This window comes from Triturus cristatus, chromosome 11, assembly GCF_964204655.1.
Source record: "Triturus cristatus chromosome 11, aTriCri1.1, whole genome shotgun sequence".
Lineage (NCBI taxonomy): Eukaryota > Metazoa > Chordata > Amphibia > Caudata > Salamandridae > Triturus > Triturus cristatus.
In genome coordinates this window covers 210,027,983-210,040,420 of record NC_140594.1, presented here as the reverse complement: position 1 = coordinate 210,040,420, position 12,438 = coordinate 210,027,983, and the positions used below count along the sequence as shown (strand labels likewise).

The following is a 12,438-nucleotide window of genomic DNA, read 5'->3' as shown; positions in this document are numbered from 1 at the left end:
CTGGTGTGGGCTCTCTCTACAGCAGGCACTTTCTGTCTTGGAGATATATATATATATATATATATATATATATATATATATATATATATATATATATATATATATACTTGTGAGAAGCTGGCTTGGTATATGGTATACACTTATGTAAGTGGGCACTCACACCAATCTAGACAACCCTTATGGTGATTTTAGTGGTCTTAGACAACCTTAGGGGGTGAGTCCTCTGATTCAAGAGGATCATTGAGTTCCATCAAAGAGCCAGGTTTTGAGCTCCTTTAGGAACTCAGGGAGCAATGTAGTCTGTGGAGAGCAGCCTTCAGAATTAATCCAGAAGGAGTGTAAAGCGGTTTGTTTTACCGGAACATAATCTTATTGATCTAGATTAAGTGAAAAAAAGAACCACACAGTGTATTTATAAAAATATGTATTTATTGTAGAACTCTTACTAACACATAGAGGCATCTCCTAGCCGGAGATACACACAATACTTTTCAATAGAAATAGGTAAGTAGCACATAATACACAGTGGTCACAAGGGGGGACCAAACTATATACTAAGATAGTGGTATGCGAACCACGACTCGAGTCAAGACTATACCCAGCAGACGGAGAAGTGTCGGGGACCCAAGGAACCACCCAAGGTTAGTAACCAGGAGCCCCACGGAGGCCATGTCCAGAGTGGGAACACGACTGCAGGATCAATGCAAGTAAATGGGTAAGTCACGGTTGCAATGTTAAAAAAAGAAGGACCCTTCCCAGTGGACCCTGAAGAAACCTCATTGAAGATAGAAGGGTGGAGAGCAACCCCACCCATGGATACCTTAGGGACCAGGATACCTGCCCCTGGGGAGCCCAGTTCATAGGTGTGAAGTGGCATTGGAAACCGCCGTCGAACCCAATGGAGGACTTCAGGAAGATGCCGCTGCTGGAGAAGGAGAAAGTGTTCGGTGGAAACCAAAGGTGGATTCAAGATGAGAAGTATCTGCAAGCAGAGGGGACAGAGTCTATACCACTCAGGAGTGACCAGGAGGCATGGAAGATGAATGCCCACCGATAACAAGTGCTGCAGGAGGGTTGACAGTGACCTTGAAGCTGCAGCTGTGCGGACCAGGCGACACTGTGGAAGACCAGGAGCCGTTCACAAGCTGTCCCACGTCGAATGTTGAGAGTTGACGGGTCGGTGTTCGTCAGGAGCACCAACAAGCCTTGGCAACTGCAAACAACATGGAAAGTGAAGAAGGTGCAATGTCGGGACCAGCAAGGTCCAAGTGACTCACCACAAGCAGGGAAATCAGGGCAGGCCCCAAGCAATCAGGGGAGCCCACAGAAATCAAAGCAGACCCTAAAGAGGACCCACAGACCGGAGGCACTGGAGTCGCACGAAGACCTGGAGCAGCTCACCAAAGATGCAAGCCCATGATGCAAGTGAGTCCGTGGGAGCCCAGGATTAGCAGACTGGTCAACTTAGTTGCGGCGCCTGAAGATGCAGGGAAGTGACTCCTTCACTTCAAGGGAGATTCCTTTAGGTATCTTGGATGCCCACAGGCCTTGGAAGGCTCCTGTATGGCGAACAGGCACAGATATTGCAGCAGACGAGCATGGAGAGAAGATAGGGAGCAGCAGGAGTCTTCCCGGTTGCAGCCTTGATGCCCTGAGCTAAGTCCAGCAAAGTTCCTAGACGGTTGAAGAAGTGGTGCCTGAAATGAATCTTGTCTCACGACAAATCTAGGGACCCACCCTCAGGTAAGCCCTTAAGTACCCTAAGGAAAGGATTGGTATGATTCATGGTTCTTTCCCAGGGGAGGGGTTAGACAGTGGGGAGGATTCTCCCAAGTCCTTTGTTCAGTTTCATGCCAGAGCAGGATCCAACGGCTACCTGAGCTGGCTTGAACTGGACTATGCACAGAGGGGACCAAATGTGCCCTTCAAGCAGACTGAGTGGTGCAGGCCAGCGCCCCCACCCTATCTCAATACACTAAACCCTGTCTGGGAGGTGGTCACACCTCTCTGTGAGAGGATACCTATTGTTCTGCCTTCCCCTGCTCGAGCTTGGCTCAGCAGCAGGAGGGCAGAATAGTATCTCTGGCCGGCAGCAGCCATGTGGTGAAGGCTGGGTCTAGAAGACTGGTACGGGGAGCTCTGAGGGCCTCCCGAAGGAGCTTTACAGTGCATGGAATCATACCTCTCACATCGTTTGCAGTGTGGGGGTATGATTCACAACATGTTTGATACTAAACATGATAGAATTTGTTGCTTCCAGTTTCAAGGTGGTCAAGACGTAATGACGCAGTGCCCCTATACATGTCATATAGCTGCCTCACAACCAGGGAGAATGGACTCCGTAGGTCATAGGGGTGTCCTGCTCATTCAGGGGCACCCTCACACTAGGAAACAAGCACCCTGCCTTCAGGATTGTAAGGCCTGCTGTAGGGGTGACTTATAGGTTTTAAGTGTAGTGATCTTAGTTATAGGGAAACCTATATCTTTCGTAAGCAGTGTTAGCACCAGCTTACACAGGCTGCAATGGCAGGCCCATAGTTACAATTTGAGTGGTCTCCCAGGGGTGGCATTATACATGCTTCAGCCTCTGGGGGAACCCTGGTGTACTTATGCCCTGGGTACCTTAGTATAAGTACTTACCAAACAATGTAGGGGCGAAAGCACAGAGACTGGGGTCCTGATTAGCAGGACCCCAGTCAGACTAGTCAGAAACAGCATTACATCAAGCAAAAAGTGGGGGTAACCGTAAAAGCAGATCCTACTTTCCTACAATGGTGTAGTTAAAATTTCACTTGCAACAGACCGTCTTCCACTCTGACCTTCAACAGAGCTCAGAATCAACAGCTGGACATTAGTAAAGATATAGTGAACCAAATAAAAAGGATGTGTAGGCAGGACCAAGATGGTGGTGGAGTAGAAGTGAGGCTTGGGAGCTCCGACACATTAACAAAGAAGAGATCATGTCATAATGCAAAATCAAGTGGAATTTGCAGCGAACGTGGCGAGGGAACACACCTAGAGTCTGGCAATATGAGGGACCGGACTCTCAGCAGACATTATATGAAGCGATGAGCCGGTGCATTTCAATGGTAAATAGAGGAAAGTATTGAGCATGTGACTGCCTGAAAGTATGGCAACCAGATGGCGAACCCAGAAGGAATACTTGCATTATGGCCATTATACTGTAAAATCTGTGATCACCTTTGACTATGGGCAAAAAAGAATGCACTTTCATTTTTTACTAACAAAAAGAGGTTTCAGGTTTTAGAATGTAGATTACATAGGGGATAGCTTCAATGTATCTAGTTGTTTGCCTAATAAAAGAACAACAATTCAATTAAATAAGAATGAATAATAACAGCCTGCACTGCAAGCGAATGATTTTTCAGTATGTGGGAATGCAAAATACATACTTGCAAGTTGAATTGCTATTCAGCTTCAAACGCTCCCGCCACACTTGGAAAGAAAGAAAACAAAGAAGCTGGTCGACAAGGTACTATTTGCAGAAAGTCATTAGAAGTGTTTCTTTATTATAGATGGGAACATTTTTCACGAGCTGTATTGATAAGAGTACTGCATTCTGCTTTTTCCAGCCCACACGTGTTATGTTAGGTTAACTTGTTTTGCTATACTAAACATGCTAACATAACATAACACATGTTTTGGGTCTGGCACAGCCCTTCCTCAGGGTCTTATTACAGCTCAAATAGGGTTCAAAAAATTATTTTAATATTTATAATAAAGAAGAAACCCTTTCAATGACTTTTTGCAACTGATAGCTTGTTGAGTAGACTGTTTTCTTGCGCTTTTGAAGCTGAGTAACTATTCATCTAGGGAGTTTGTATAGTATAGCAGTCGCCGGTGCCTGCTGGTACATGCGAGCATCGCAGCTGTAATGTTTACTCTGTGTAATTTTCTGTGCGGCTCACTTCTGGTTAAATTCGGTTGTATTAGAATGTGAGTATGCTATTTCAATTTACAATCAAAGTAAAAAATAAAAAAAAAGATGGTAGTGACTGATTGGGAGGCGGACTTGGATTGGTGCCAGAGGGCAGAACATCTGGTATATACAGCGAGAGGCTGCCCTAAGAAATGGGAAAAGGTTTGGGGGGCCTGGCAGGCGTACAGGGGACAGAGCCAACTGGGAAGGGGGAGGGTTAGGGGTCAAAAGGAAGAAGGGTAGTGATGCAAGTACTATAATGATGGCCTGTAAAAGCGTCAAATATGGGTGTCAAGATATACTGATGGGACTGTTTGAAATGCCTGAGATTTGTGATGCAGAGCCTGTATTTCATTTCAGTTACTCAATCAAAAAAATAATAAAAAAACAGATATATTCCATTTAAAGAAATTCCCAACCTTGAGATTTTCAGGACAGAACTGATGGCCATACATGTCAATGGCAGAAAGAAATATGGATTCAACCTGATTATGCCGCAGTTCATATGAAGGAAGATGTGATGCAATTAGGACCTAAAAATAAAGAAAATACTTTTGTGAAATCATGAGAATTTACAGTACATCAACTGACGCATGCTTTACAAACACTGTGTAGTAATCCTTAAAGAACTCCAAACAAATGCGTCTAAATTCAGGCATGCCTCAAATCTTGGGAAAATGAAAAACACATTCTAGTATATAACAATCTAGACATCAAGATTAGACTTGCTAGTGAGATGCAATATTAAAAAGTTGTGTTTCATTAACTCAGGTTAGTTCTGTCATAACAAGGATTCAATCCTGGGGTTCGTGTTCAAACACAAAAATTAGACTGTTAGGCTTTCACAAAGATATTCTGAAATTAACTGAAAGCTAGGCCGAAACAGCAAAAAAGTAACTATGGCCAAGAAGCTATGTCTTAGAAGTCAGTGAAACAAGTACAGACGTATATAAGACCAGTAATGAAGATTAGCCCACAAATAACTCACCTGTCTTGCTCTCAAAGCCACTTTTGAGTGTTCAGTTTTACTCAACTGTGTCAGCTCATTGAGAATGGTCATCAGTTCATCAGTAAGGGTCGGGTCGCGGCCACACAACTGATCCTGGAGGGAAAAATAAAAATGGTTACCAGTAAATCACATTCATTGTGTGCCACTAGTTTCATGACTTTACTGTACAGAGGAAAGTATAGTCAAAAAGCCTGAAGTTTCAGTTACAAAAGCTTTTACTTTAAAAAAGTAAATGTATTTTTATTCTGTCTTTGTGGTACACTTTTCAACTATCATGATGTATTTATCAATCTTTTATAAATCGATCTAGATCGCTCTTTTCAGGCAGAAAAGAAAATTGTAAAAGAATACTTTAATGAAATATAGAAGCTGTAGCAAGTAATTCCAAAAAGGAGTACAATTACTAAGAAGTAGGGTGTGGTCAGATACAAGACAATCTTGAAAAGTGACACACTTTCAACAATGTATTGCACAACCAATTAACATTCTGGGATTTACTGAGGCACAGCACTTACAAATCAGTGCATCAGCCAATTTTGAGGGATGCAATGGAACGTCAGCTTTTCCCAACACACCTAGTGGCCTGGTCCATTCTGCAGCATTTGCAGATGACAAACTTAACATGTTTTGAATCTGATCACTTGCAGCACACTTGAAAAAACATCATTTGGGGTACACTGCGGTTACACCCATCATCCAGGCACCATGCTACTTTTGATGAATCTACCCATTCCAATGGCCGCAGATAAAACTTCAGACCATTGCAGGACAATATAGCATTAGCAGATGGATTGGGAAAACAAACTATAGTGGGGCGTGTGTCAAACTACCTCCATATATTACAGTTTTGAATAAGAATAAGTTGTGATTGTGCAGAGTTTATCTAACTGCAAAGAGAAAATACTAGTATTCTTACATCCAGTAGTAAAGACCATTCATGTATATTAACCAAGAAAGGTTTGGCACTGACCACAATAATATTTGGTTCCCTAGGATGGGGTTTTCTCTGTTGAGAGATATAATCAGGAAAACCTGGAAAAAGAGTGCCCGGAAAAGATCTTGATTACACTACTGCTAATAACAAAAATAACAAAGAGTGGTAGAATTCAGAAATGTATTTAATGTCTTGCGGTTCTGTTTTTTAACTGCTCTACTTCTGACTCTCTATCATTTTTCCCTTGTACCCGAGCACAGTGTAGTAATCTGATACTGAGGTGTCGATTAATCGTATATTATTATTAGTGACTAATATTAGAAGTTCTCCTAACTATTAAACCGTGCCATTTTTAAAGAGTGATAACATTACGATCCCCTAATTTAAACAAGCAAAGGCATAGCCAATAGGTCTCGCCTTTGGGACCTTATAAGTGTTTAGCCATGCAACACTTGATGTTGTTGCACCAAGGATATTGTGCTGGATAACTAAACACCTATAAGGTCCCAAAGGTATTGGCTATGCCAATGCTGGTTTTACTGACCGATCCAACTGCTGTCCAGCATCTTGAATCAGTATATAAAAAAACGACGCAAATAGCGCTTGCGTTATTCTGCTGACATGCACATGCATTATGACCGATGCATGTGCATACATCCTCATGCATGCACACACCAGAGGAAGGACGTTACAACCAGCAATGGTTGTTGCTATCACTCCTGTTTTTTTCTTTTATTTCCCCTGATGGTACACACCATCTGGAAAAAGCATTTTGCTTTCTCCTGAATGCTGTCCCACATCACCAAAAGGTATTTTCAAAGCCAATATGCTCCAAATGCACAAACTGATGGCTTTGCATAAGCTTGTTATCCCTTCTTTCCACTTTGTCACACTTTTAATATCTTTCTCCCTTTGCTACCTTTCTCTTTCCTGTTCTAAATCATTTTGATGAAGAAAAGTAAGTTCTGGTCCACAAAAATGAGAACCAGGTCACCGCTATATAAAAACATTCAATAAAAAAAGAAGCATATACGATGGTTCGTGGGTGTGCATATTTGGTCTAGAGCTTTTTAGTCATGGGCATAAGTTGACTAAAGCCACTGATTGTCGTCTGGGAAGGTGCAATTACCCCACATATGAACCAAGTGCAGAACAGTGAAAGAAGGCGCATGATGGTTGAGCATCGAGCCTCAGGTCACTCATAGCCAGGATTTGAACTCAGAACTTCTGTTCCTAAGTCTTGTGCTTCACCACTAGACAACAACTCCCCCCCTACCATGGTCAGGTGTCGGGTGCATATCATCCAGGACATTGTGGTTCTATGCCAGCTCAACAGCTAAAACACAGCAAGAACATGGGTGTCGGTGGTAGTCAAAGAACACCCACATATCCAGGGTCTCCAGACAGCTCTTCAATATAAACTTTTTCTATTTTATTGAATGTTGACTTCAAAGTTCCCCATCTAAAAGTACTTTGCCCATTCATGACATCAGGCAGACAACAGTGAGCCCCATTGTGCGTGTCGTCTCTTTTATCGTCCCTTTATCTCACAAGGAATGTTAAGCCACTGCGGACTAGCCCCAGGACAACTACTAAATGAGGACCCTTTCACCCCTTCTCTTTTATTACCCAAATATTGTGGGACATATGACCTACCGATTGTACTGGGACAAATATGGAGCAAGATTCAAGTCTTGACTTTTTCTTCTGATTGTGTGATATGGAATGGAGCAAAGAGATGAAGCCGAAGGTTAAGTAAATAATATGCAGTGGGTAATAATGAAACAAAATTATTTTACTCTATACTTACTTGTTATGTAAAAAGGACTGAAGTGAATTGATTTATCTTTAATTACAGCCCAGCTTGCATCAGTCCATCTAACTTCATTTCCTTATGACATTGGGTCCGAAAATAGAACTTTTAGTTTTTTCTATTTTTCACCAGAGTTAGATTTTATGTACCATAGCTTTGTATGTCCCATCTCGTGAAATGGTGGAAAGCGCTGTTTTTGTCTGAATTAATGAAGCAGTAAAATAAAAAGATCAAGCTTCTGTCTCAGGAATAAAGTCCAACTATAAGAGTAATTGTTTCAAAACGCTGGGAAGGATTGGCTCTGAAATCCCATTTCACGGTTTAAGGGGGTCCGGGACAAAGGGGGCACTGATGGGACAAGGAGGTGGGAGGGCCTTGCGCCACAGGAGCCCACTGCAGGAAGCAGATCCCACAGCACTAATCTTTGTGCCCGGCATGCTGGCCCCTCATAGGGTGCCTGTTCTGTCAATACCAGCAGTGAGGCCTGCTTGACAAGTCTCATAATGGACTGCAGCTCCCTCCTGCTTCCTACAGGTGGGCAGCAGAAGGCCAGCCGAGAGAGAGAAATAGCCTGCAGACCCCCTGTGTGGATGTTGCAGGGGGTGCCATGTGAGTGTAAATCCAACCGTTTAATGGCCTCTAAAGGATGAACCGAAAATTACTCGCTGGAACCGAGCCAACTCCCAAAAATTATAAGCCAAGGGAAGCACGTGTTGTACATTAAAACTATAAGTTACAATAAAAGCATTCATTAGAGCAAGTATATTCTCGAACTTTTACAAAAATAAAAGCACTTTTCTTCGGAGCTCCCAGGAGGAAAAGCAATTTGTTGATTTAATCTTGTTGGACTTTCAACACTGGCCGCTTTTGTACGGGCGAGAGAGGCACGTGTTAATAAGACAGAAAAATCTTACAAGGCAGAGAAGGTTGTGCTAGACAGGGCACGGCAGGATACCGCATGGCATGACGTATGGGGGCAGTGAGCCGAAGCAGACACAGCATTTGAGGGGCTAGTGAGGTACAGCGAGTTAAATCAGACAAGCATTGGCCGTGCAGCCGTGAAAGTGATGCGGCCGCGCGGCCCTGAAAGTGAAAGTGATCGCGATTGTGGGCTGTAAGGGTGCCCGCGAGCGATGCACTTAATGAGCCATTACAAGAGAGGAAAGCCAGATGGAGACTGTGCTCATAACTGTGCGCGTAACCGCACGCTCTAGGACACACAAAAAGCTGTGGTCGGCTTTTTGAAGCCCACTTACTAAAAGTCTTGCCAGAGCATCGAATTCGCTGGCTCAGGCGAGACCTAAAAAAGGGTTACATCGTACTGGAGAGAAATGTTAGTATGTCTAATGAGAAGAGGAGAGAGCTGCTGTTTAAATTTAGCTACAATGACAGAAGAGAAAGGATAAACAGGAGAAGAGGATGGACACCACTAATGCACAAGCTTCTGGATTTTGTGAAATTCCTTATTCGAATTATGTGCATTGCTGCTTGTATGCACACTATGAACTGAATTGTCTCTACACACAGGTCTCAGGATGTGACCCTAATTTCAGTTAGTTACAGGGCAGCAAGGGGACATCATATTCCAGGAATACTCTCATTGACAATACCAATTAAAAGCATAGTAGCCCAGTAGAGCAAGTAATGTCATGGCCTTCATCTCTGTTCCTTTTCTTGTATTTGTATGCGGCAGAGAGACTGCAAAATGCATGCATGTGCTGCTTGGGTGATCATGACCCACCGAACAGACATCCATTTTCTACTAAATACACTACAATTTTGTGTTTTCTTTACACTATTAAATTTACAAATGGGTTTGTTTCCATAAGATAACTAATTTTGTGGCTAGAGGTCTTATTTCAGTGACCTGTGATGATGCCTTAAGTTTACTAGAAGATATTATGCGTCAATAAATTGCATTCTTCCAAGTACCACTACTAAAAGCCTGAGACCTAAAATATTTTACAGGATTACATCTAATAAAAGAAAAACACGTCCGACTCCTCAAACACTATAAAGGTTCTACATTCCGATTACTTCTTTGCTGCTCAACTTTTATTTTTAACCAGGTGTACCTGTGATTAGAAGGTATAACATGAAAGTATTCCAGTATATTATTCTGTATTTATGCATTTACAAAAAAGGAAATGTGTATAGGCAAAGGGCAAACAAACACGTATTGTCTTTTGTTACTGGCCTTTTTCTATGCTGTTGGAGGACCACCGATAAAACAAGCATTTGCGATGCAATCAGTTTCACCTTTGGCACCTTGTAAGGATTTAGCAATGCAGCACATTGTGTGGCCCCGGAGCTTTCAGGGTGCTGAGCAGTTGATGAGCAAGATTCAGCAGATTTAGACACTGGGGGGAGGAGGAGTGGTTGGGACCTCCCAGTGATCACTGGCCTTCACATCTGGGGAGGGTAGGTGGGGTGGCTTGGGAGTAGTGGTGCCTGGCACTAGTCGGTGCAACATACATTGCTGGTTGGTTGCTTAATTTGGGCCACGGGTTAATATTATCGAATGGCTGCACTGTCCTTTGCCGCATCAGACACTTGTGCCCGGCACTTGCATTGTGTTCGGAGCCCAAGCGTTCTTTGAAGTTAGCGATGGGCCTTTGCATCAAAGTGTCCTCGAGGCAGGTTATGCATTGGGGGCAGGGGACCGTGGTTGGTGGGGGGTGGGTGTGGGGGACCACAGAGGAGATGCCGGGTACTTTTTATGAAGATTGCGATATGGAGCAATGTCGAAGAGAATGAAGAAAGTGGGAGATACAACAAAAAGACAAAAAAGGAACGCTGAGATATGTGGGGAGAAAATAAGAGACCAGTGATAGATTAGAAATATGGAGAAAGAGAAAAGAAGACAGAGAGAATAAGATTCAGAGAGGAGGGAGAGATGTGAGGTGACTGGTGAACTGGAAGAATGAAAGCAGAAAGAGAAATGATAGACTAAGATAAAGGAATAAAAGAGGAGAGAGAAGCAAGTTAGAAAGTTTATTTTAAAAAGTTGTGCAGGAATATTTTTATAGTGTCTCAGGCCCAGAAGCAGGTTTGCAGAGCATGGGTGGGGCAGGGGGTTCTAGCTGCCACTGCCTTGCAAGCCTTCAGGTATCAATGCTCTTAACCTGCCACATTGGACATGAGCACTAACATTTACAGTGCTTGGAAGCTTTGAGTTTTGGCACTGTGGAAATTACCACAGATGCAAGTGGACGATGCTGCGAGCGAATGACAACTTCAGTGTCATATATGAAAACTTATTTCGAGAGTGTCTGGTACCAGCGGCGGCTCCTCTGCTAAGGCGGAGTAGCGTCGCCCCACTATTCTGGGAGCAGTTTAAAAAGGTGAATTAAAATGATAATAACTTAAGCTATTATCATTTTAGTTTTCCTTATTGCTTACATGCGGGGCAGGGCGGGCTGGGCTGGCCAGAGCAGGGGCCAAGGGGAGGCACACTCTATAGTGCGTAGGATGGTTTGGCCGGCCCTCTTGGACCGGCCACACCGTCTTACGCACTTTGCATGTTCCCCACCACTGTGTTTGTTTAACTTGAAAAATTAATACGTGACATTATAGCATGGCAAAGAGAAATACAACATTTCAGTTGGGTAGAGCAAGGTGCAGAGGAGGATTTGTACATGGTGCCCAGGATCACACTGTATGGTCAGGCAGCGGTTACACTGCATTTAGGCCACTGCATGGGAATTTGGTAGGGGGTGCCTAGGGATTATGAACAACAGGATGTTTAGGGGGCATGGTAATGATGGTATCTGGCCAGGATCACATATTTTAGGCACAGGTTGTCAATGGGTCTATTTCTTTAGCATGTGGCGATTCTTTATATTGACAAAGCAATTAACATGTGCCTCTTGGACCATCAATACTCTATTCTTTTAGTCCCTCAGGGAATCTAAACTCACCTGCAGGTAAATTTCAATTAATGAACTTCATTTAACACATTTTTCTTTAGTGCGCAAAGATTAGAGCCATCATAAATACACTGGTTTTAGGAAAACACAAACAAAGTTCATTTTATCAAAAAGAAATATATTTTTTTGCCTTTTCTTTTTGTTGGTTTTCTTTTTCGTGACAAGAACCTTTATAAAAACACATTGAAAACTTTTTTACAACAATTTACATGAGACTACCGATTAAACCAAATCCAGCCTCTTTGGTCCTTAATAGACTCACTCCCCCCACCCTCCCCCCTCCTTTTTTTTTTAAACTGATTTTTTATATTGAGGCATCGCAGTGTGGCACGGCTCTGAGAGGCAATTAACATGTGCCTCTTGGACCATCAATACTCTATTCTTTTAGTCCCTCAGGGAATCTAAACTCACCTGCAGGTAAATTTCAATTAATGAACTTCATTTAACACATTTTTCTTTAGTGCGCAAAGATTAGAGCCATCATAAATACACTGGTTTTAGGAAAACACAAACAAAGTTCATTTTATCAAAAAGAAATATATTTTTTTGCCTTTTCTTTTTGTTGGTTTTCTTTTTCGTGACAAGAACCTTTATAAAAACACATTGAAAACTTTTTTCCAACAATTTACATGAGACTACCGATTAAACCAAATCCAGCCTCTTTGGTCCTTAATAGACTCACTCCCCCCACCCTCCCGCCTCCTTTTTTTTTTTAAACTGATTTTTTTATATTGAGGCATCGCAGTGTGGCACGGCTCTGAGAGGTTCTGAAAGGCTGTTTTTCGGACAGGAACCATTGTTGATTTAGGAGGC

The 12,438-nt window shown here is 42.8% G+C and overlaps 1 protein-coding gene across 9 annotated transcripts in view; it reads right to left on the bottom strand.

Moving 5' to 3' along the window:
* ACACB (acetyl-CoA carboxylase beta) overlaps positions 1-12,438 on the bottom strand; it is a 2,187,049-nt gene that overhangs the window by 1,290,676 nt on the left and 883,935 nt on the right. For all 9 annotated transcript variants that reach the window (XM_085633342.1, XM_085633341.1, XM_085633344.1 and 6 more), the window contains 2 exons: positions 4,929-5,042; positions 4,360-4,473 (listed from right to left, as the gene is read on the bottom strand). In XM_085633342.1, the coding sequence (XP_085489468.1) occupies positions 4,360-4,473; positions 4,929-5,042 (228 nt within the window). The remainder of the gene's footprint in view (positions 1-4,359; positions 4,474-4,928; positions 5,043-12,438) is intronic.